The sequence below is a fragment of the Haliotis rubra genome, unplaced genomic scaffold (assembly GCF_003918875.1).
Source record: "Haliotis rubra isolate DU_JTF1 unplaced genomic scaffold, ASM391887v1 Scf980, whole genome shotgun sequence".
NCBI classification, from domain to species: Eukaryota; Metazoa; Mollusca; class Gastropoda; order Lepetellida; family Haliotidae; genus Haliotis; species Haliotis rubra.
This window is the reverse complement of record NW_025767724.1, coordinates 10033-36767: the sequence shown is the minus strand read 5'-3', so window position 1 is coordinate 36767 and position 26735 is coordinate 10033. Positions and strand designations below refer to the sequence as shown.

At 39.9% G+C, this 26735-nt stretch overlaps 1 protein-coding gene across 1 annotated transcript in view; it reads left to right on the top strand.

Moving 5' to 3' along the window:
* Window positions 1–6459, top strand: part of LOC124265512 (atrial natriuretic peptide receptor 1-like) — a 255099-nt gene extending 248640 nt beyond the window's left edge. The window contains exons 17-22 of the mRNA XM_046700296.1: window positions 2652–2775; window positions 3231–3299; window positions 3748–3922; window positions 4660–4758; window positions 5303–5394; window positions 6400–6459. Coding sequence (XP_046556252.1) covers window positions 2652–2775; window positions 3231–3299; window positions 3748–3922; window positions 4660–4758; window positions 5303–5394; window positions 6400–6459 — 619 coding nt within the window. The remainder of the gene's footprint in view (window positions 1–2651; window positions 2776–3230; window positions 3300–3747; window positions 3923–4659; window positions 4759–5302; window positions 5395–6399) is intronic.
* Window positions 6460–26735: the final 20276 nt, after the last annotated feature.

Genomic DNA, 26735 nt, shown 5'->3' with positions numbered 1-26735 from the left:
ATCAAAGTTCTGCCTTATTAAGGAGTCAGTACAATTCCCATCGCAATGCGGAAATTGGACGACAAAGGAAAAACAAAATAGTGTAATGAAAACAAACCCATAAAAATGGGAAACAAATGATCCGACAAAATTCGAAAACAGCAACAACAACAACAACACAAAACAACAAAAAGAAGAAGAAAAGAAAAAAATAATGCATGAACACAAACAACATTAAAAGCAGAAGACAGATGATCCATTGATGGTCATCCCTCTGAATTAAATGCCACAACGTTCAAATCAACAGGGCGTAGAGATCGCGGGCGTCATTACAATTTTCTGTGCCTCTTTCACGTTCCCGAAATACATAACTCAGGTGTGTTGTACGAATGCTTGGCTTGCTTGAGCCAGGAATGACAACCGCGATTGAAGTTCACCTGACCCCATTACCTGAACGTTTTTCTTTCACCCTGAGAGCTATCGTATCGGAAAGAAGTATCCGGTTTTAATTACGTTGTAATCTGACGTAGCACGACTGCTTGTCGATGACGTCCAAATGCAGGTGTAATACAAGCGTTTCGCCGTTGTATTAATTCATCGATTCGATTAAAGTTCAGTCGACTCGTGTTATATTAGATGTTTTAAAGTCTGTGCTCAGATGGCTATCGTGCCGGAATTAAGCGTCTAATATTTATTACGTTGTAATATGACATGGCCCGACTTCTCATCAACAAAACCAAAGTAACGGTGTAATACTGCCGTTCTGCCGCTGAATCAGTAAATCCACTCGTGCAAAGCTGACGTTTCGACGTTGAATTACAGCTGCTCTACTTAAAACATGCGATCATATCCACATACTATTTACTGTACTACTCAAATTTGGATAAGAATGTGTGCAGTGTCAACATTTAGTTTTTGTTCAAGGTGTCATTTCGTTTTAATTAATCACATAAGTTCACAAATACATATTTCCTGCTTTGGCAACAGCTCTCGTGTACGCAATTTCTCTCTCCTCAGTTTCCTATACCGCATCGTTGTTGATTGTCGCGTACAAAGAGATATATAAACCTTTGTTATGTCTGAACAAGTTACATAAACTTTGTAACCTCCATAAACTGCCTACATTCGTCATACTTCTCCGCAGCGAAGCGCTCGTCACCGCAGTTCCTTCTTTGGAGTTACCTCCCTTATCCACACAACGTAAAAGTCCGGTTCGTAATCCGAAACGATCAATGTCTTTCAGTGACAGTGTGAAATATCGCATTATTTCTGGGAAATGACACATTAAGATAATGATATGCTGTAATAGCAGAAAACAGATGTGTTTAATTGAATATTTTTTTTCGTACCAGACAGAAAGTTCAGCAGGATTCTGTACGAACGTTCAGTGCAAAACGAACCACAATTAAATGCGTCATACTATTAGCAAACTGTTTTTTTAACCTGGCTTAGAGATTAATAGAAGCTCCTGCTAAGTATGCACACTGTCATTTAGAAAGTCTTGAAATGTAAGTATATGATTTATTTATTCAGTGCAGTACATATTCCACTACATGTGTTAGTATGAGTTAACGGGATTCGAAAAAATGTAATCCCAGATAAATCATCAGTTACATTTGACCACTTTATCAATGGAATTGTGTATTCATGGCTTTCGGCCGTGGGAGCCGGGCTAATTAACACTTGTGAGAGGGGTACACAAAGTCCGCAGTCTAGACTACCAGTCGTCCGTCTTACATTTCTGTGGATAGGGCGATGGCTTAGTGGGTTAGATGGCGGACTTTGTGTGCTGACTCTGAGGGTGTGGGTTTGAATCCCGGATGGGAATCAACTTAACCAAAGTACTAGAATGTGTACTTTACTGAGAACATGTAATCCCAAATATATATATAATATGTTTACAATATTCAAAATGCAACTTTAGTACAAATACAAAGGCAGAGTAAACGTCAATATCCACCAAATACCAACAGTGGTCAAGCATTCAAAACAAACCAAGGCTGGACACCCTGAATAACAAGCAACGACCTTAAAAAACATTGCGAGATAAGAGGCCAGCGTGTGACATTTTTTGTTTGTGAAAAATTTTAAAGTAATATTTAACTTACCTGGTTTATTCCGTACTGCTCTAGAAACTTTCGGATTTCTCTTGATTCCTTGTCTCAATATTGTTGGCTGGTTGTTTAACGCCGTACTCCGCAATATTCCACCTATATGGCTGGACCAGACAATCCAATGATCAACAGCATGAGCATCAATCTACGCAATTGGGATACGATGACATGTGTGAACCAAGTCAGCGAGCCTGACCACCCGTTCTCGTTAGTTTTCTCTTACGACAGGCATGGGTTACTGAAGACCAATTCTAACCCGACGGGTTTCCATATTGTAAGCATCCTTCCACTGCCCCCAACTGAAACCATGTAGTGCAACTCCAACATTATTTAACACTGACTTGCACCGCCTGAAAACAACATACAGAAGTGAAGTGTGACGGAATTTTGTATTCATTATAAACCTCGCAGTAAATGAGGAAATCCTTATCTTCGTGAACGCCAGGCACAAATATTGTCTGATTCTCAAATAATATTGATTTTGAAATTGACATGTGTTTGGGGATATGGTCATTTTACGTAAGCTTCACACACTGATTGTGGTTCATCCCGTTACAGGTCAGTCGCGGGTCAGCTGATCAGGGGCGAGGTGGTCAAGGCGGAAAACTACGATGAAGTGACCATCTACTTCAGCGACATCTGTGGCTTCACGGCGTTGTCGTCGGAGAGCACGCCGATGCAGGTAACACCTACAGCTACCTCTGTAACTGTTCACTGTTGTAACAGAAAGTTATCTGAAACAAATATCATTATTTCAGTCTGGCGTTTATCCTTAGTTGGTTGGTTGGTTTGTTGTTTCACGCCGCACTCAGCAATATTCCAGCTGTATGACTACGGTCGGTCGGTAAATAATCGAGTCTGGACCAGACAATCCAGTGATCAACATCATTAGCATCTACGCAACTGGGATACGATGACATGTGTTAACCAAGTCAGATACCCTGACCACCCGATCTCGTTAGCAGGGTAGTGCAGAGGGTAACGCGCTTACTTGTCACGCCGAGGAGACGGTTTCGATTCCCGGTTGGTTATAATCAGAGAAAGCTTTTTACGTCGCCATGTTAATGTAAAACGCTGCGTAAAACTTTTATCATTCGTTTACTGGTGCAGAAGTTATCGATCTCTGATTGGTTTTAGGTGATAGATTTGCTGAATGACCTCTATACAACGTTTGACTCGATCATCGAACATTTCGATGTTTATAAGGTAAGTATCCCTTCATTGTAATGTCACGTCGGTGTAAATGTAGAGAAACAGTAGCAACTGTCACATGTTTCATACCATAAGACATTGTCAGCGTCGATGTCAATCTTCTGTACTGATAAATTGTTTAAATGATTGTTGAATGAACTGTCAGATGACCTGCATCGATGAAGTGTACGCTGATTGGTCGTCAAATGTGAAGGTCCATATTTATTCCAAAGAACCCTGCAAAATAAAAGCATTTTGTTAATAACACGTACTCTACAGAAATCGAATGATTTTGACTATTACTCAGCACTTTTAAAGCTATAAGAAATCGATCTGAAGTAAAATTGAATCTGAATCAGACGAACTAGTGATTGACTGGTTATATCCCTGTCTGCTCTCCAGGTGTGTATTGAATACGGTTGTCTAATTTTCTTGTTTGACATGTTACCTTGTACTTGGTCAGGTTGAGACGATAGGCGACGCCTACATGGTGGTGTCAGGATTACCTGGACGAAACGGGAAACTGCACGCGCGGGAAATAGCCCGGATGTCGCTGTCTTTACTTAACGCTGTCCTGTCTTTCAAAATCCGCCATCGGCCGCAACAGCAGCTGAAACTACGGATCGGAATCCATTCAGGTAAACGAAATATGATTCACTTTTACTTCCTGCCCTCATTATGCATTCTCAAATGCATAAATTGGATTTGGGTAGGGTTACGATTTGGTATTAAATGTTCATGTGTCCTCCCATTACCTCCCTTTGCTGGGTCCTGCATTCTCACAGTAGCCAATCAGATTAGCCGTTACAACCGAGTTTGCCAACAAAGATGGTGGCCGCAGCCACGAAGGTTTGTTCACTGTGCGACTCAGATTTAAGGAAAAATCATACAGACAAATTGATAGGCCTGAAATCTTCCAAAAAAATAATCACGTTCTCCTTCTACCCCTTTTAGAGTACCTCTGCAACAATTGTGTTGCCAAGTTTAATCAATTAGATAAAAGAAGCGAAAGTGAGTCATGACAGAAGCCTTGTGATTGGTACGCTCAACTTCCCAGCGTAGACACCTGATTGGATAAAAAGCCAGCAAAGGGAGTTAATAAAATTATCGGTCCGAGCCGTAGATGCATCAAGGTGGAGATTTATCGAAACGTGTACCCTGTGCTGTTTATTTTTTATATGTCCAGTGTGTGTGCGTGAGCATGTGCGCGTGCGTGCGCGTCTCTGGGTGTGATGTTATTTTGCTCTATACTGTGTGTTTGTGTCTGTCTGTCTGGCGTGTTTCTCTCTTTGACGTTGTGTTTGTGTCGACATGGTGTGTGAAGACGGTTTAACTTTCTCTTAATTAATATATGGTTTGTATTTTCTCTCTACAGGGTCTGTGTGCGCGGGAGTTGTTGGGCACAAGATGCCGAGGTACTGCTTGTTTGGCGACACCGTCAACACAGCGTCGAGGATGGAGTCGAATGGCCTGCGTATGTATCTGGCAGTCTTGTCGTCAATCTGTAGGCAACTTGTTGTCAAGTTGTAGTCAACGTATAGCTAACTTGTTGTCAAGTTGTAGTCAGCGTACAGCCAACTTGTAGTCAACTTGTAGGCACCTTGTAGGCACCTTGTAGGCAACTTGCAGGCAACTAGTACTCAACTTGTAGGCAACTTGTAGTCAACTTGTAGGTAACTTGTAGCCAACTTGCTGTAAACTTATTAGGCAACTTGTAGTCAACTTGTAGGCACCTTGTAGTCAACTTGTAGTCAACTTGTAGCCAACTTGTAGTCAACGTAAAGTCAACTTGTAATCCAAGTAAACAAGGGTTAGTGGACTGGTAGTCAGTATCATGTGACTGGGCGGGGTATCCAGGAGACACGCCGGCGTGGTATCACAGCTGTCTCTCTCTGTAAGCCTGGGCAGGTGAACCCACCAAAAATACAGGAACGTGTCTAGGAAAGTGAAATATCGTTAAACCCCACTTCATCTCCAGCCGTATTTCACTTCTAATCTGCATGTTGCGTTATTTGCAGCCCTACGGATCCACGTCAGTCCTCAGACGAAAGAAGTGCTTGATCGGTTCCAGACATTTGACCTTGAACTTCGTGGTGCTGTTGAAATGAAGGTTGGTATATTGGATGACAATTTCAAATTCAGTAGTGGCGTCATTTCGTGTTCACTTTATAAAGGAAAACGGGCGCAATTTTCGAAAGAATTACAATGCACAGGTTGTTCCAGATATACATCAGTGAGTGAGTGACTAAAAATTTAACGTAACCTCGCTGACTTGGTTGACCAACATGTCATTGGTTCCGAATTGCGCAGATCGATGCTCATGCTGTTGATCACTGGATTGTCTGGTCCAGACTTGATTATTTTGCAGACCGCCGCCATATAGCTGGAATATTGCTGAGTGCGGCGTAAAACTAAACTCACTCACTCACTCACTCACTACATTCGCCCTGATGTTTCACCACGAGCACCATAACCATGCTTGTCGTGAAACATAAGTGTCACTGCCTCCCACATTATACCGACATGCTATAAAAGTGTCGGTAACACCAGAAAGTATGGTTACCGATACGATACAATATGATGCATTTTCCTGGAAAATTATGATATTCGCCTACATTTAAATATCATCTACAGAGATGTAAGTATCTTCTACGTGGATGTAGGTATATCGTAGGTAGATGTAAATATGAACTACATCAACGAAAACATTTTCTACTTAAATGCAATTATCTTCTTCGTAAATGTAAGTATCTTCTGCATAGATGTATTTTTTACTTAGATGTAAGTATCTTCTACGTTGATGTATCTTCTATGTATCATCTGCGTATGTGTTAGTATCATTTACGTAGACGTATGTATGATGGTCTACGTAAATATAAGTATGGTCTCCGTAGATGTAAGTACCATCGGCGTAAGTGTAAGTATCCACTACGTAAACTTAAGTATCTTCTACGAAGATGTAAGTAACGTGTACACAGGTGTAAATACCGCCTACGTAGATGTAAGTATAGTGTACACAGGTGTAAATACCGCCTACGTAGATGTAAGTAGCGTGTACGCAGGTGTAAATACCGCCTATGTAGATGTAAGTAACGTCATCGTTGTTTGTTCCTAGGGCAAGGGGAGCGTGACAACGTACTGGTTGCTTGGGGAGCGGGAAGTGACGACAACCTGAGTACCTTATGACACAGCTGTGACGTCATCCTTTTTGCATATTCTGTCACGTGGTCCACCGACAGCGAGGCGCGTGCGCCTGAAGTGGATGATTCCATTTGTGATTTGCTGAAGACTATGGGGTGCTGATGCGGCAATGAATATTTCCATGCCATGAAGAGTGGATATTTGTATTTTATTTATGTCATCGTTGTAAAGCCAATTCTCTTTGATATGCACTGCATGTTTGGCGATCAAGTGATTTACGTAGCAAAGGTTCACTGGATATATTCAACCTGGCGTGAAGATTCGCCTTTGTAGGACGCTGCTCGGGCATAGTCGCATCTTTCCGCCACGTTCATGGTTCAACATTCGTAACCACTCGGCTCATTCCGTAACCCTCCGGAATGACACGAGTGGCAACAAATCATGGTTGTGGAATGAGCTGGAGTGTTAGAGTGAATTGTAGCTTGTTGAGTTAATGGACAGCTTGCAACCGCAAAATGAACACACGCGTGACACCAGAAGCAAGGGTAATCGACTGTTTTGTGGAGTGATGGCATTCCAGGATTTCCAAAGTCTATCGGTTCCAAATTTATTCATTCACCAAATTCTACTCAAGTGTATGTTAATGGTTCTGTATAAATATCGCCCCGGATACATGTGCACTCGATTTTCGTTCTCAGCTCCCTGGGAGTACACAACTCAAGCTCTCCGTGAGGCTACAGGGGGTCACCAGTGACATTAAATACCCGCCCTACCGGGTACCCATCTGTCCTGGTCCTAAGTACATTGTATTGTGTTGTTGTAATAATGGTCGCAGTGACCTACATCCCAGAAGAATAGTTTGTGATTCTGGAGCATATCACGTAAAATAATACCACGTATTTGTTTAAAAATGAAGGCAATTTGTTATTTACACTTCCGGGCAAAAGAACATATGCTCTTCAAAATTGGAGTAGACAAAATATATACACCTTATCACGACGTTTCTTTCAGTCTCTGGAATGTTTAATGCATTTTCCTTGGCAGTTAATTTGAAAATGCCCAAGATTGTATTCCGATTGTTAATTACGATTGTTCGCAAATATAAAACAAATCAGTCGTAAAACAGAAGTTGTCTGAAAGAAGGTGTTGACTCTGTCGGACCAGGCACTGTTGGAATACTTTGTTTTTTGTTATGTTTGATGTTACTAGAGGGATCGGTTGTCTCCCCTGGGATGTGTACTGTAACGCGAGGTATCTTCCCTGTATTGTTGTTATTGAAGATGAGCTATCTCCCTTGAATGGCGCATTGTTGTACCTGAAGGGGCGGGTTTTCTCCCCTGAATTGTGTAATGTTGTCACTAGAGGGATGAGTTATCTCCCCTGAGTGGTGTAATATGGAAATCCCCCACAACTGTTTCATGTCCCTGTGTTGAGCCAAACACGTTTCAACGAAGCCAGTGTGTGAAAAATCATGGCACGTAATCGAGCCACACGGTCGAAAACCATGCCACTATAATGTCGAAACAAGATCACATAAATGTAATGACGTCATAATGGCGTTTTGAAAGTATTCCCGCGCTATATCGAATCACCTTGTAAGGTAATTGCATGATATCACGCCCCTGCTCACAGTGTGTTGATGTGGAAAGGTACGTCACGTGACACCTGTTATTGCGAATCATGCATATTTATGTAATCATGACTACCAGGTATTATTATTATAATTATTATTATATCTATTTGTGCTTGGACCTTTTACTGTTGTTGACGAATCCATGCAACGATATTTGGTTTTGGGGACTGTTTGCAGTTTTTCCAATGTCCTGCCTTAACAAGACGTTCTATACTTCCTTGTACGTTTTTAGCTTATGTCATGTAAATACTAATAGTGCGCTAATTTCCAAATTAGATTTTCTCTTATATCTTCTGTTTTGCCCTACCGACGTTATTTACATTTTAAAACTTGCTTTCTTTATATTGTTCACCCAAATGTTCCTTTTCATCTCAGGCGACATGGCAGTCTAGTGGTTCAGGTGTCGCCCGTCACGCTTAACACCCGGTTCGATTCCCCACATGGTAAAAACTGTGTATCACGATTTCAGTGTCGTTAGACGTGATATTGATTGAATATTGCCAAAAGCAGCAAAAAACCATATTAACTTTGCTTGGACCAATGTATCTCGATTTAGTCACGAGTCAGATAGAATCCCACAAATTGGCACATGTGTATTTAATCTCTACGTTGTGTGACATCGTGACGCAAGAGCTGCATTTGTTCAGCGGAGTGTGAGGTAGCCTAATGGTTAAAGCGTCAGTCGGCACGCTGAAGACCCATGTTCGGATGCCCACATGGGTACAATATGTTAAGTCCATTTCTGGTGTCCCCTGCCGTGACAATGCTAAAAGCGGCGTAAAACCATACTCACTCACTCCTGCTTTAAGTTTCGAGTTCATGAATGCAAGAAAACCGCTTTTACAAATCAGACAAAACATTGGGTATAACACCAACATATGCATGAGATGCATTGTGTTAATGCATGCACGTCATGCATTATCTAAGCTTTATTTGGGGATGTTGATATACACTTTAAAGCATGATGCATTATCCAAGCTTTATCTGAGGATGTTGATATACACTTTAAAGCATGATGCATTATCCAAGCTTTATCTGAGGATGTTGATATACACTTTAAAACATGATGCATTATCCAAGCTTTATCTGAGGATGTTGACATACACTTTAAAGCATGATGCATTATCCAAGCTTTATCTGAGGATGTTGACATACACTTTAGAGCATGATGCATTTTCTAAGCTTTATCTGAGGATGTTGATATACACTTTAATGCACAGCAGGACACAACTGATCTCTTTGGTTGTAAATGTTATATATTCACATGTGTACAGATATATTTGTTCTCAAAACTTAATGTACATAGCTATTTATACTTGACACGAACCCTTCACGTTACAGCGACGTACAGTGTCGCTTATATCACCTGCTTTTTATGTGTATTTCATTTATTATTTGATCACGTGATTTGTCACAATGCATAATTCATTTATAAATCGCGTTTGAACTGCTGTGTACTTTTAAGTCATTTTCTTCTTCTTTTATTATATATCAATGTTGTATATTATTTCGTTACAGTGAAATGATATATAGATCACCAACGTGTTATATGTCAACAGCTGCTCGGGGTTATTGAAATGAAACTTGTGAATTCGATAAAATGTTGTGCTCGTAATGTAAAGGGTTGGGCAATTGAAAGGATACCATGAAAACTGAATTTAATCAAACAGTTACATCCGCTATTGAAAAGTTACCATGCAGAAGTTAGTGGCCTAACATTGCAAATTTTATATCCAAAATACAGGTGTGATACACCTATCAAATTCGTCAGATTGTGTTACTTTGTACCCACATCAAACAATAGTGTGTATTCTCTTTTGTCCGGTAGTGTATAACAAATAGATATGGGCCTAGAAAACAACCTGGCGGTGTACTTGTTCTGAAATAGTCATCTAAACATACATGTATTTGTATAGTTTGTCTGGTGTCCCCCGCCGTGATTTTGCTGGAATATTGCTAAAAGCGGCGTAAAACCAAACTCAGTCAATAAGTTGTACAGTTTGGTACAGTACAGCCATCTAGGTATGGTCAAGGTGTCGTTATGTCGTAATTTCATGGAAGGGTGACCTGGTATGGGAAATATCCAGAAGTGATGCAGATTTTAGCCTTCGTGAAACCAAGACAATAGGCATGGTGCAGAGAAACCAATACAAATTAGTCTGGGTTCGAACCCGTACCGTGACATGCCGGTGGTTCATGAGATGGTTCACCAAGTGGCCCTGTTGTGTGGTTAGAAGATATGTTTACATTATCACATCTTGGTATTATTGAAAATTATTCTTGTCCGTTCACTTCAAACATATCATGGACGTCAAATATATTTGACATCATCAAAATGCTCTTGATTTCTGTGATATCGTCAGGCCTACCAAAGACTCACCATTCAGAATTCATCGTTTTCATTCAAACCCGCCACATTATCGATGGAACCATGGGGTAAGCTTGTGGTTGAAGCTTTCGTTCGTCACAGCGAAGGCCTTGGTTCCATTCCCCACATGGGTATAACATGTGAAGCCCATTCCTGGTGTTCCCCGCCGTGATATTGCTGGTTTATTGCTAAAAGCGGCTTAAATATTAAACTCACTCGATGGAATCAAAACAGTGAATGACACCCGCAGCAACACATTGGCAGGTATTCAGATTGTTGCAATGTCTTCTGTAAATGTGGCGTGTTTCAATCATTCCGATGTCCCCCGCCGTGATATTGCTGGCTTATTGCTAAAAGCGGCGTAAATATTAAACTCACTCGATGGAACCAAAACAGTGAATGACACCCGCAGCAACACATTGGCAGGTATTCAGATTGTTGTCATGTCTTCTGTAAATGTGGCATGTTTCAATCATTCCGATGCACACTTAATGGTGATAGTCTCACGGGTGTAGTTTGTGTGGCTATTTCTATTTCAAGTATGTACATACTATAGCTTGGTTGCTATCTGCCGCCCTTTCGTTGGTAGGCCTGATTGCACATATACAGTCAAACACGGTTGTGTCGAACTCGTCTTGTGTCGAACTCATCTTGTGTCGAACTCTTCTTCTGTCGAACTCTTATTTTGTCGAACTCTTATTGTGTTGAACTCTAGGTGTCAAACTCTAAAGGTTTTGAGCTCTATTGTGTCGAACTGTTATTGTGTCGAACTTATGGTGTCTCGAAGTAAAGCTTTGTCTCTGCTTATTATTTACTTAGTCATCATTTGGTGCTTGTGTCGCACAGTGGTATACTCGAAGCATTTATGTAGGTCCCTTCAACTTCGACACAACGGTGTTCTACTGTACTCACGTTCCTGGGGTTGTCGAACTATCTACGGCAAACCTTACGACTGACCAGATTTACAATGTGAACGTGTGTGTTTTTAAGCAGATATTTCAACAAGTATACAATGTACCTCTTTCAGACATTAGAGAATCTAGCGGTTGGCTGTCAACATAACTTTCGTAACATAGCAACAGTGAGTTAACGACAAGTTAACAGTTAACAGTATGTTTATTTACGTACGATGCGAGGTGACGTGATTTCCTGATAAATCCAAAATGAAACCAGACTCACGTGTTTTTCGTTATTGTATATTTCTGTTGACATAGAAGTGGGATGTGAGAGGAACGATGTGTGTGTTGTGTGTGTGTGTGAGTGTGAGGTTGTAATTTGTGTTGTGTGTGTGTGTGAGTGCGAGATGGTAATCTGTGGTTTGTGTGTTAGTGCGAGGTGGTAATGTGTGTTGTGTGTGTGTGTGAGTGCGAGGTGGTAATCTGTGGTTTGTGTGTGAGTGCGAGGTGGTATTGTGTGTTGTGTGTGGGTGAGTGCGAGGTGGTAATCTGTGGTTTGTGTGTCAGTGCGAGGTGGTAATATGTGGTTTGTGTGACTGCGAGGTGCTAATGTGTGTTGTGTGAGTGCGAGGTGGTAATCTGTAGTTTCTGTGTGTGTGAGTGCGAGGTGGTAATTTGTGTGGTTTGTGTGTGACTGCGAGGTGGTAATGTGTTTTGTGTGTGTGAGTGCGAAGTGTTAATCTGTGGTTTGTGTGTGAGTGCGTGGTGGTAATGTGTGGTTTGTCTGTTAGTGCGAGGTGGTAATCTGTGGTTTGTGTGTGAGTGCGAGGTGGTAATATGTGGTTTGTGTGACTGCGAGGTGGTAATGTGTGTTGTGTGAGTGCGAGGTGGTAATCTATAGTTTCTGTGTGTGTTAGTGCGAGGTGGTAATTTGTGTGGTTTGTGTGTGACTGCGAGGTGGTAATGTGTGTTGTGTGTGTGTGAGTGCGAAGTGTTAATCTGTGGTTTGTGTGTGAGTGCGTGGTGGTAATGTGTGGTTTGTGTGTTAGTGCGAGGTGGTAATGTGTGTGGTTTGTGTGTGAGTGCGAGGTGGTAATATGTGTGAGAGCGAGGTAATGTGCGGTTTGTGTGTGAGAGCGAGGTGTCAATGTGTGTGTTTTGTGTGTGTGAGCAAGGTGTCAATGTGTGTATTTTGTGTGTGAGAGCGAGGTTTGTGTGTATGTGTCTGAGTGGTTGTTTTTAATGTATGTTGCGCGTATGATGTTTCTCTGGTTGGGTAGATTGTTGTTTAACGCCGCACTCCAGCTTTATATCGGCGGTCTGTAAATAATCGAGTCTGGACCAGACAATCCAGTGATCAACAGCATGAACATCGATCTACGCATTTGGGATACGATGACATGTGTCAACCAAAATCTTTTCCCACACTAAAATGATTGGAAGGAAGTCACTGAAGCGCACTTAATATGAATATATATAATAACACTGCAATCACATCGCCCCCATTGGATTGGTTGATGTCTCTGTTAAACGCTGCACTCAGCAGTATTTCAGCTATATGGCCCTACAATCCAGTGAGCGTCTTCCTACGCAATAGGGATACGATGACATGTGCCATCTAAGTCAGCGAGACTGACCACCCGATCCCGTTAGGCACTCTTTCGAAAAACTTGGGTTCCTGAAGACCAGTTCTAACCCAGATCATCACGGGCATGATGTCTTTGAACAACGGCTCGATGGTCTATGGAATTACAGAAATGACGAACCATCGATGCGTGCACACTGCGCCACTCACCAGGGATATTATGGAGGGATGTGCACATCTTTTGAATCCAGACTTGCTTTCTTCTTCTTGTACAGGGATCGATCATAGAACTCGTTTCTTCTCTTCGTGAGCTTGTCAATAAATCAATCAATCAATCAAGTTTATTTCGTAACAAGGCCTTTGGCCCAAGTACAATACAAATAAACGTGCAATTATCAGGTAGTGACACTTGACAATCAGATTCATATGTATAAAGAACGCAATGGCAATGCTTCCTTAATGTAAGAAGAACAATTAGTTAGTGTTGAAAACTTGGTACAAGATAATGTATTCAGAAAGTATTGCTGATCTATGGAATTTGGTAATGCTTTAAAATACTTTCAGCGCAAATCATGATAAACTTTACATTCAAATAGGAAATGAAATTCATTTTCTTCAAAATTATCATTTTAAAAAATTGTACAAAGTCTTTGGTGCCTTAGAATTGCACCGATTCGTAACCTTGTTATTCGACGCCTCGCATCTTTAGATTTCAATAAAGATAAATATGGTTCAATGCAAAATACACTTTTGATACTGGAATAGACTTCAAGCGATGAACATTTGTGCATTTCTGAAAATAGGCATTGCTTTTGACAATCACCAACTCTTACATGAAAATCTTTCAAAAACAGTTCCTGGTTGCCAACTCCTTGAGCTTCCCACATATTTAACAAAGTATTTCGGTTAAAATATACCCACGTTTTCCTACCAACTTTGTCTAAATTGTGCAACATAATATAACACTGCTTTGGATTTCTATCCTTTGGTGAGCGTAAAAGTTTGAACCAATACTTCATAACACGTCATCAACATAGATATAATTTCTACCACATTCCGCCAAAACAGCCACGTTAGAGCATGTATACCAACACCCAACACATACTTACAAAATCTAATGTGGAACTGTTCAATAACATGCCATTTCCGAAAACCCTATATTTCCGAAGCGTACAAAAATATTGCCTTTATGTGAACGCCAAAGATTTTTAACAAAATAGTTGCAGAATTTTTTTTAAGTCTCCTACCAAATCCCTTAACTGAGCACAAGGCGTTACTCGCTTTATTTACCAGATTTTGAACCGATTTAGACCATGATAGTCTATTTGAAAACAATAAACCCAAATAATAATATGTAGAAACGTTTAACTTATGATCACCAACGTATCAAGATTCATACCGCCTTAATTTACCACCATTTCTAAAGACTAGCAACTGTTTTTTCTCAAAAGTTACAGACAAGCCCCATTTTTTACAAAACTGTAGTAATACATTGATCTTCCTCTGAAGACTAATGGCAGAATCTGCAAACAAACGTAAATCATCTGCATACAGTAGCAAATACAATTCCATAAACTCTGGGTCAATAAATACGCCCCTGTCACCACAAGTAAGTATTTCCGTATACAACTGGTTAACAAACAACGGAAATAGAAGAGGACTTAAAATACAACCTTGCCGAACCCCACTCAAAGAATCAAAATATTCCGAAATATTTAAATTGTTTAGCTTAACACTAGCCTTTGTCTTTGAATACTATACTTTGACACTATCAGATAACAGAACAAACCAAAGAAGATCTCTATTAACTGAATTGAACGCCTTACGGAAATCAACAAATAAACAATAAAATCTACCTCCTGTTTTTGACAAATATTTCTGTATAACAATTTGGAGTGTAAAAATGTTATCAACCGTAGAAAAGCCTTTACGGAAGCCACCTTGACACTCAGGGTACAGATCCAACAGTCAACAATCTCTTTCAAACGCCTGTTCAAAATGGAAGTAAAAGCTTTGCCACAAATATCCATAAGAGAGATACCACGATAATTATTTACTTCATGGATGCTTCCTTTTTTATACAATGGATATATAATACTACGTGACCACAGATCTGGAAATTTGCCTGACCTAAAAACGTCATTAAACAAGGTACATTTCAAATTTTGTGGAGATAAAACAATTTTAAAATGATATTTCCAGTCCATATTTTATCAGATGAATAACACATCAGCGTCAGTATGATAGCCATAGATCATTTTCTTCAAAAAGTGGACTTGGAACACTGGTTTTCAGGCGATGTGTTTTTGATTAGCTCCCGAGGCCGAAAGGTACTATGCATGAGTAAGGTGGTCAGAATAAATACCTGGATAAGAATTTGCCTCAAACCCAGAAAGCTTAAATGAAGACAACTATTTGAGAGATTTCTCAGACGTTACACCAAGAATGAATGTAAATTCCTGTCGTTTAATTCCCAACACCATGGAGGGCACTACCTACGTCAATCATTACCATTTAACTCCAAAACATATGGAGCATCCATACCTTCAATGCAGCACATTTTGAAAACAATATATACACGCTGTTTCTCGTCGGGCCTTTCTCCCCCAGTTTGTTTCTATGAATGAATTTCAGTAACAATATAAGTTCAATATATTTAACACACACCTAAATGGATTTTGTATTTCAGGCAAAGATTGCTATCAACGATATTCTCCAGAATATTCATTTCTAAAACTTTACTTCCAGACCATTGCCATTTGAAAGATGGGGCTGATAAGACCATTAACACGTTTATCTTTGGCGTATTCTTGGCCTTAGAAATATTTCCCCATATCCCGTCCGCGGATTGTTTTGATGAAATCATGTGATAAGTACTCATGCTTTTAAGCACAGGAAAAAAGGTGAAAACGTCGAGCTCAGATTGCTGCGAAGAACTATTTCAGGGATAATGTTTATATCTGTGACATATATCTTCCTATAGAGGCTAGGAGTTTGATAGCACTATTTCAACTGTTCATGCCAATGTGTTTGAAATACTGAGTGAGTGAGCATACATAACACAAATTCGGCAATATTCCTTTACACTATCGTTTCATACAGTTTCTCTTGGAAGAACAATTCTGCATCGAATTCTGAGTCCGTCCTTGGGCAGACACATGGATATGAAAACAAAATTAGAGTTGCATGTAAAACTACAACGGAGGAGGACAGTAAACATTGACATGGTAGTTTGTCGAATGATAGTTTGTATACAGTTTTTATTGTGATTTTTCAATACATATTACAGTAAATAGTAGAAATATATCAGCTGAACACCGTTTAGTTCTATCAGCTGAGCATGTAATACAGTTAAATCAGCTGAAAACATACTACAGTTATATCAGCTGAACGCAGTATAGTTATATCAGTTGAACACGGCACAGTTATATCAACTGAACACATATTACAGTCATATCAGCTGAACATATAGTACAGTTATATCAGTTGAACACGTGGTACAGTTATATCAGCTGTATACATATTACAGTCATATCAGCTGCATATATATCACAGTTATATCAGTTGAACACGGCACAGTTATATCAACTGAACACATATTACAGTCATATCAGCTGAACATATAGTACAGTTATATCAGTTGAACACGTGGTACAGTTATATCAGCTGTACACACAGTACAGTTATATCAGCTGAACACATAGTGCAGTTATATCAGCTGAACACAGTACAGTTATATCAACCGAACACATAGTGCAGTTATATCAGCTGAACACAGTGCAGTTTTATCAGCTGAACACATATTACAGTTATATCAGCTGACCACAGTACAGTTATTTCAGCTGAACATAGTGCAATAAAATCACCTGAACACATATTACAGTTATATCAGCTGAGCACATGGACAAGTTATATCAACTAAAAGCATGAATCATTTATATCAGCTGAACACAGATTCCAGTTATATCAGCAGAAAACATCTTGCAGTAATATCAGCTGAACACATAGTACCGTTACATCCGATAAGCATATGGTACAGTTATATCAGTAGAGCACATGGTTTGGTTATAACAGCTGCACACATGGTTTGGTTATATCAGCTGAACGAATGATAGATCATGTCGCACAGACAGTAGAAATCTGTTGGCGAATCTGTTGTTTTGATAGTGATCTTCATATACAGGACTTATTACTCGAGTCTGTGGTGTCATATATCTGTTGACTTGCGCCTAGTATTGACACCTGTTTTCTGAGCTAAGTTTGAATGTAAACTCATTTTCTTGAAGATGCAATTCAAATATTCCCATTTCAATGTCTTATTCCAAGTAGAATGTCAGGACAGGTACTATCTTAATTCAGATGGATCAATACTAATTTTCAGTTGTTTCTACCGTGATTTTACCCTACATTTAAAAAAAATAGATGGATGATAAGCGGAATAATAATGACATTGTTAAAACATTGGTTAGGTCTTGTCAAATTCTATCAGAATGATTTAAAACAAATGACATGTACAGGGTGTCTATTCTATCAAACTTACAACAAGCAATTTTTCCTGCAAGGTTAACAATCCTCTTATATTTGTTCATATTTTGAAGCGACGGTCCATACCAACACTGCATAGAACATGTTAAAATGGATAAATATCGAGTAATAAGTCTATAGCTGTACCAGGTTCTGTGTATGTGTACTAGGATTTGTATGTACGTGTGCTGGGTTGTCACTATATGTGTACTGGATCGTCAATGTATGCAGGTGAAATAGGTTGTCACTGTATATAGGTGTACTGGATTGTCACTGTATGTACATGTACTAGGTTGTCACTGTATATAGGTGTACTAGGTTGTCACTGTATGTAGGTGTACTGGGTTGTCACTGTATATAGGTGTACTGGATTGTCACTGTATGTACATGTACTAGGTTGTCACTGTATATAGGTGTACTAGGTTGTCACTGTATATAGGTGTACTGGATTGTCACTGTATGTACATGTACTAGGTTGTCCCTGTATGTAGGTGTACCGCGTTGTCAGTGTATGTAGGTGCAAGGGGTTGTCGCTGTATGTAGATGTACTGTATTGTCAGTGCATATAGGTGTACTAGGTTGTCACTGTATGTAGGTGTACTAGGTTGCCACTGTATGTAGGCGTAAGGGGTTGTCACTGTATGCAGGTGTATTGGGTTGTCACTGCATGTAGGTGTACTTGGTTGTCACTGTATGTAGGCGTACTGGGTTGTCACTGTATGTAGGTGTACTGGGTTATCACTGTATGTAGGTGTACTTGTTTGTCACTGTATGTGGGTCTACTGGGTTGTCAGTGTATGGGGTTGTACTAGGTTGTCATGTATGTAGGTGTAATTGGATGTCACTGTATCTAGGTGTACTGGTTGTCACTAGATGCAGGTGTACTAGGTTGTCACTGCATGTAGGTGTGCTAGGTGGCCACTGTATGTAGGTGTACGGGGTTTTCACTGTATGTACGTGTACTGGGTTGTCACTGTATGTAGGTGTAATTGGTTGTCACTGTATGTAGGTCTACTGGGTTGTCAGTGTATGGGGTTGTACCAGGTTTTCATGTATGTAGGTGTAATGGGTTGTCAGTGTATGTAGGTGTACGGGGTTGTCACTGTATGTAGGTGTACGGGGTTGTCACTGTATGTAAATGTACTGGGCTGTTCCTGTATGAAGGTGTAATGTGTTGTCACCGTATGTAGGTTTATTGGGTTGTCTCTGTATATAGGTGTACTAGGTTGTAAATGTATGTAGGTGTGCTGGGCTGTCACTTGATGGAGGTGTACTGGGATGTTACTGTATGTCGGTGTACTGGGTTGTCACTGCCTGTAGGTGTACCGGGTTGTCACTGCATGTAGGTGTACTAGGTTGTCACTTCATGAAGGTGTACTACTTTGTCACCGCATGTAGGTGTGCTAGGTTGCCACTGTATGTAGGTGTACTGGGTTGTCACTGTATGTAGGTTACTGGGTTGTCACTGTATGTAGGTGTACGGGGTTGTCACTGTATGTAAATGTACTGGGCTGTTCCTGTATGAAGGTGTACTGGGTTGTCATTGTATGTAGGTGTACTAGGTTGTCACTGTATGTAGGTTTATTGGGTTGTCTCTGTATATAGGTGTCCTAGGTTGTCAGTTTATGTAGGTGAACTGGGTTGTCAATGTATGTGGGTGTACTGGTTGGCTGCTGTATACTTTAAAGTGTCTACATATCTTGTTTCCTTTACCTTCACGGAAGTTGTCAGAAATATCAGCAGCTTCGGAAGAGAGAATACGAATCAATATTATCACCGTTCACTTCCTGGCGTACCTACCTGAAGTTGTTTTAGAAGCAAAAAAACCCCTAAAATATATGAAGCCTGATAAAACGTAAAAGATAAAGGGATGTAAATTGACGGCTGCCTACGACCTTTATCCTATCTATCCTTTTTATCTTTGTGATGTGAGTGATTTCTTAAAAGTGAATATTCAGAATACTCATTGTTCAGAAATTCCCTGGTTTATGACAAAATGGGTAACAAAAAGAACATTTTCTTTAAAAACATATAAAAATATGAATTCAGCAGATAATTTGAAGTTGCGTATTTTCCCTCGGGTTTTCATAAACTACTTCACATTCATCCCGGAGTGTAATCGGTTTCCAGGAAAAAAATATCTCACGTTTCACGATCATATAATACGATTGCAAACATGACTGTTTTCAAAGCGTTCTTAATGTTCGTTATTGACCGCTCCTTAGGACTCGGATGTGTTCCTGTTGCAGGTGTAGATGAACAACATACTTGAATCAGGATCAGCCGGTACTGTACACAACATCACTCTCTGCAATTCATGGATTTGCTCGTTGTCGTTTCCTTGAAGTCCTCCAACCAATGTATTTGATATTATGTTGACTATGATCACATATACTAATGGACCCTTACACTAGGTAAAGAATTACTTGTGTCCAATGCTAGTGGCTACTGCGCTCCAGACTGCAAGGTCTGAAATGATAACATTATTACATTCTTAGCGTGAAGCGTGACGTCAAATCATTAGAACATCTGCTTGATGGCAAACACTTCATCGTAAAATACACTTACGCTTCATTTCCACATGATTTAAAGCTTAGATGCAACCAAGAAAGTAAACATAATTAAAACACAATTATCATTTTTTAATGACATATAATATACAGTGCTGATTATGAAAAAAACAAATAAACCAAAAATTATAAGCGTACAATCTCAAATCAAAAGTGCAATATTTTGTACTTGGGTTTACTTCCCTCGAAACGAAAAACCTGGGATACAGAACCAAGTCAGAGCGGGTTAGCGTGCACTTAGGTGTAATGACAACTTTCATTGGCTGGTTCATTTGTTGATACACTCAGGGCTGTTTGTGTGTGTATGGAGATGTTGGTTTTGTAAATACATGCTCAGTTTTGGTGTATAACATTTTGCAATTAACAGATATCATAACATGTCATGTGAACAAGTATCACACCTGCCTGTCTGTGTAATTACATAATGTGACAGAGACCGAACTCGGCCATAAATCAATGCGTTTTGTTTATGGTGTATAGCCTGATAGGTGTTAAGTTCAAATTGCATGTGGGCAATGATCAAAGTTGTGTATTGCATACTGTCATTAGCAGACAGGTAGGCAGACACATAGGTGTCAATAAAACAGACACTGAGTTTTGTATGTGACAAAGACATATCTATATATCTATATCACAGTTTGAAATTTTGACAATACTAAATAATGACGTTGCTCTTAAGTATTGAACTGAGAAAGTGACTCGGTAAGAAGACCGTGAGTTGAAATAGTCAAATGAACAGATTAACAGTTAAATCGGTAACCTACTGTCATACCATATAAAAAGCTTGCGCTTGTGATATATCAACAAAACAGTCGAAAAATAACTCACATCAAAGCCTACTCCGAGTACTCACTGCCAGTGAAGGTTTTCCGTCTTGAAGTGTCGAACGCCTCAATGGTTGACACAAAGCTGAGTAGATCTAGATCCTTAACAAGGTTCTTTTATGTAATGAGTAGATTATTTACTAGATCTTGTTTGTGTACAAAACGGAGTTTAGACTACTCCTGCTCATAGTCCCGCTTCAAGCTGTGCGAACCTAGCGAATTTAGTATTTTGGAGGGGGTTGGGGGAGAGGTCATCGCGTTATTTTTCAACTTTATAAGTTGAATTTGCATTCTTAATAATTTGTGACTGTAAGTCCATACCAAAAGGTATCAGAATCTGCAAAGTTTGTGTTTTGCGTTGTATGTAATTTTGAAGCAGATACTCAGACTGACTGTGGCCAGTGCGGGTTAGAGTGAGTGAGTGAGTGAGCTTAGTTTTACGCCGCACTCAGCAATATTCCAGCTATATGGCGGCTTGCGGGTTAGAAATCACTATAAGGCTTCATCAGTGGAGTGCTTGTCAAGAGCTGCTTCAGCTGCAGCATCGGCCTTTGTTACCCACGATGCCGACATGACCCGGCAACCAGCAGAGGATGATGTCAAATTGGATAGTAGAAACATCGTTGTAAAGTGAGTGAGTGAGTGAGTGAGTGAGTTATTATTTGTCGGCAATATTTCAGCCATATCGTGACCAGAACAATCTAGTTTAAATCAATATGAAAATCAATAAGGTTAGATCGTTGTAAAGTTTTAAAATGTCTAGGATGACTTTAAGTAACACTTTGAGGTGGCTGAAGGCAAGATAATGAATCTGTAAAAAATGATGTTTTTACTTTGGTTAATATACAACAAAGTCGTGGAGATGGCTTTGGCTTCAGCAGTGAAAATGGAACTGATTTTGTCAGGTTGATTTGAGTTGAGTTACGTTTAAAGTCGCCTCGGCATTACCTCAGCCAGATAGCGACGAGATCAAGTCAGCATACATGATCATTTTAAGTACTAAGCTTAAATGAATTGGGTTTGTTTTATTGATTTTGAAATGATTCTGCTGTTTAATATATATACTGACACACATTGAAAACGCAAAACCGAATCCAAATGAGTTAAAAATAACAAACAACAACATTTGGATGAAAATTGTAATACAAATACTTTGAGAACTTCATTGTGCTTTAATATTTAAAAAAATGATTGCAAGAGTTCCGCCAATATGGCTGACACGTCAAGCTTCAGACACATACCCACCTTACGTCCGTCAGTAGCGAGTGTCACCTGCCTGAGTCTATACACATGCATGGAGTCGACGTTGTTTGACTGACGTTGACGTCGATGAACCCGGCGACCAAGCTGATCCCACAGGTGTTCTATCGGGTTCAGATCTGGCGAGACGGCTGGCCGGGGAAGTACAGGAATACCTGCTTGAAGATTCGTAGTGGTTGAAGACGATGTTGCTGTGTCTCTTGGTTCAGGTGTCTCTTGGTTCGATGACGTTTCCCCGATATGGTCTCCAGCACCTTAGTCCCATAGCCCGCAGACGTTGAATGACTGTCATGGCGCTGATTTGGCGTCCGTTACGTCCTACGGTGGTTCGAGCTGTATTTGCTGCTGTCTAGAAACGGTTTCTTTGGTGAACTCGTCTGATGTCTGATCCCGTCGTGACCGGAGTTTGGCCTGGTCGGGGACGGTCACGGATGCTTCCTGTTTGCTGATGACGATTTTGGAGTCTGTGGATGGTGGATGGGCTCATTCCGAAGTAGTGGGCCACCCCACTTTGTGATGTTCCCACCAACAGCATCCCGATAGCTTGTTCCTTCTGCTGTTCACTGAGCTGTGGCATTTTGTGACTGCTTGTGGAACGGTTGAACCATAGTGCCTTCTATGCTTCCAAAGCCTGGCTTGGCATGTGTATGTCATGATAATCATGCACCCCAACAGGTTCAAGGAATCTGCCAGAGTTGTGTTTTCATGAACTGTACCCAAGCCAGAAAAACGAAAAGGGTTCGAACCCAGATGTGCATATGGTTTTATTCGGCAACCTCACATCACTATATTTTCGTGTGATAAATGAAATTGCTTCATAAAACTTTGTTAGAAATAGCTAAAATGGGTTTTGCGGTTTCAATGTGTGTCAGTATATGTCACAGCCGTGAAGATAGCTTTGGCCTCAGCAATGAAAGCGGATGTATTGTCGAGTATTCATGGGGAGACAGTCTTGGATCCAATGACTATGAACATGCATCTATGGGTGTTAAAGTAGGACCGTAACTGGTTGTATTCCTGTTAGAACACCAAAAACTTTCTTTCTGACTTTTTTTTTCAGTTTGGTAAGGGTAAGATCGACCAGGGTGGCGAAGACTGAAGCCGGTGAGGTGTTATGATGTTCAGGTCAATTTTAGCTGCAGATATGCGTGGCTGTATTCTGATTCCAAGTGGTGGAACCAGGCTTGGCAGATTAGGAAACACGTTTTCATAGAGGTTTGAAAACACAATTGTATGCTGGATTGGACTGCAGTTTAATGTGGCGTTGTACAAGTGGAGACTGTCTACCGGAGAGGTTTTAAAACCTCCGAGACAGAACCTAAGGCCTTGGTCGTGGATAGAATCTAATGTTTCTAAATAGCTTTTACAGGTTCCACCTTAGACAATGGAGCCATAATCTAGTTTAGGGCGAATTAGAGATCTGTACAAGTGAAGGAGGGTGGTCTGATCCCCTCCCCACTCAGTATTTGAAACGACTTTTCGTAAGTCAAGAGCCTTCAAGCACTTGGTTTCACGTATTTTATGTGTGGTAGGAATGTCAAGTGACTGTCAAATAATGTGTCCCAGAGTTGTAGCTGCCTTTCTTTTGCGTGCATATTATTACCACGACATGAAATATTCAAATCATCAGCGAAAAGGGACCTGTCAATACAACTGTTCAAAACGTTAGTGAGGCTGTTAATTTTGATGCTAAAAAGTGTGACAGACAGGATGCTGCTTTGAGGGACTCCCTGATCTTGATGGAAATTATCTGACAGTGTGGAACCCACTCTTACTTGAAACTGTCTGCTCTTTAAAAACTGGGATATGAATTGGGGTAGTCGGCCCCCTCAATCCACTTTCGTGCAAATCTTTTAAGATACCATGTTTCCACGTTGTATCATAGTCGAAAAAGATAGATACAGTATATTGTTTGTTCACAAAATTATATTTGATAAATGATTCCAGACGCAACAGATGGTCAATGGTAGTTTGGTTCTTTCGGAAACCACATTGGAGGTCACTAAGAAGGTTATTGGTCTGCAAGTACCAGATTAATCAATTGTTGACCATCCGCTCCATGGTTTTACAAACACAGCTAGTTAGTGCTATAGGACGGTAATTTGAGGGATCCATATAATCCCAGCCAGGTTTTGGTATAGGGATGGTAATGGCATTATGCCACGAAGAAGGAAAGTATACTGTTGTCTAAATGTCATGAAATATATTGAGTAGAGTTTCCAAACTTGAATGAGGTTTGAGAAGCTGATAATGTATATCATCAGCTCCTGCTTCAGTGTTGTGAGCCTGCCCCAGGGCCGTACGGAATTCATGGAGAGAAAAAACTTCCGTGTAATCCTCGCCATCGTCAGAGTTAAAATTGACTGATTTCCTGGAACTGTAGTTTGATGATGAGGATTGGTTTGCCAAAGTTTCACCAGGTCTGTTTGCAATGTCAGATTTATTCTTTAATAAAGAGTCACCATCTTTGAGATTGCGAACATCAGATTTTATTCCTTTGTCCTTAATCTTTGAATGATGGGTTTGCGGCAACTGATTTTGAATAAATATTTCCTCCATGACCGGCGTTTGGTTTGTTGAAGGGTAGGTCTTGCCCTGGAGAGCAAGTGCACTTATCACATAGTTTTATCAAAACAAAGCTAGCACAGATTTGAGGAAAATATATCAAGAGCCAAGTACACGTCAAACATAAGCTTATCAGTTGTCTTATAAACATACTTTATCTTTGTGAAAGCAAAGAAATAAAAAAAATAAATAAACCAAAACCTTTTAGTGCAGAGAAGCATTTACTTTGTCACGTGGGTTAAATCGTTCTCATATCGACACTGACATTTGTTCGTGGGAACAAACTGGGGAGAGAAGTCACAACGAACAGAAACGTATGTAGATTGTTATCAAATTGTGTGTGAATGCTGCATATCTTTTGCAAGTTAATGGCAATGATTAGCATAGTGCCTGGCATGGAATTAGAAATCAACGGAGTAGTTGAACTCCATGCATTTTGTTTCGTTCAAGGCAAAATTTCGGGGGAAAATATAATGGGCACCTTTTATTCAGATATTTGATTTTTCCTCTGAACACTTTCAAAAAGCCTTTGTATGTTCACAGATTTTCAAAGTTATACCCATGTGCGAGATACTTAAAGTTACCACTACCAGTTGTCAGACTTCCATTTTGGCGTTGATTAGCACGCTCCTGTATTCAAGATATTCCGGCACGTTCGTGGTCCTGTTTCAATTCACAATTTGACTTCAAGTGGTTCAACAACATATTTTGTTTTCTCAATATGTAATGTAGGCAATATGTTCTGAAATTTCTGTTTGATCAAGATGAGACTGAGATGGTCATCCTTTCTGTTGAGTTTAGTCCGGGATCATGAAATATCAGATTAGGAATACATAAGTTGTACCTTCAAGGAAATATAGAATTTTTTTCATGAACACATTCGTATTGATTACGGCATGTACGTGAAACACATTCAGCCAGTATGGTACGGATTAAGTCTCCCGTTCGCCAATCAGGCATTTGCTCACAGTCGTTGCTGGGTCGTCCTCGAACGATGTGACGTAAAATCTTAACTTAAGTTGTTGGCGATATTTAGCCCGTGTTTTATACTGCATTGTCCTCTTTAATTGAAATGTTTTAGCTTTGCTCAGTAGTTTTATTCATATCTGTGATTCTCTAGTATTTTTACTGTCCATCGTCGACAGGTTTTACTCTTCAAAACGTGTTTCTCTTTATATTGTATAAATTGTTTTCGTCACGGTATGGCTGAGATATTGCCGATGTGACGTTAAATATTAACTCAATCACTCACTTAACTTATTCACTCAACAATATACACTCGAAGATATTTATATCGTTGCTTATAAAAAGAAAAGCAAAGAATAACTTATTATTAAGTTAGACGCTCATACCACAGGCTGACAATTACTTTCCACATGCAAAGTATGCCTAAAACTTGCTTTTTGTTGAAGAATAATGAACATTTTCTGGATATACAACTTCAATATTTTGTGAAAGGCGACGTTTCGAAGTTTCGTCATAGATTCTAATGCCGTGGTCAAACAAGTGATTCTTAAATGCTCATCAATTTTTTGTTTTATGTTGATTACTGGTCACACGCCTGCCAGGGTCAATGGTCTGTGTTATATGAAACTATCTGCTTCCAGCAACACGTCCAAACAGGGGAAAATGCTTCCTTACAGAGGATGTGGCAACACACTTCAAATAGTTTGCACAGTGTTCATAACGGTGGCAACTGCAACACTTGACCAAAGGAAACAGCCAGTCGGACCTGAAATGTGCAGAAATCATTGTGGCCAGTTTTATCAGTGTACAGTTTGCACATTTTTTGATACGAAGGTTAACCTGTATTGCTACATGGTCCAGATATCCGCCACAAACTAAGGGAGAGGAGTCAATCCATCTGAACTTCAGCAAGGTATCGGTTTTACTCTGAAAAACGTCAAAGTTCGCAAAACTATCATGCGTGAACAAATACTAAGGTTGGCTTTACATCCTTGCAGTAACACAACATCACAATCATTTTTTAATCAGTGTAATTGCTGTTTCCCTGATTTAAAATTTTCCGAATAAACATGGCTGATATTACCAATGGTCACATAAAAAACTACCCCAATGTAAAAT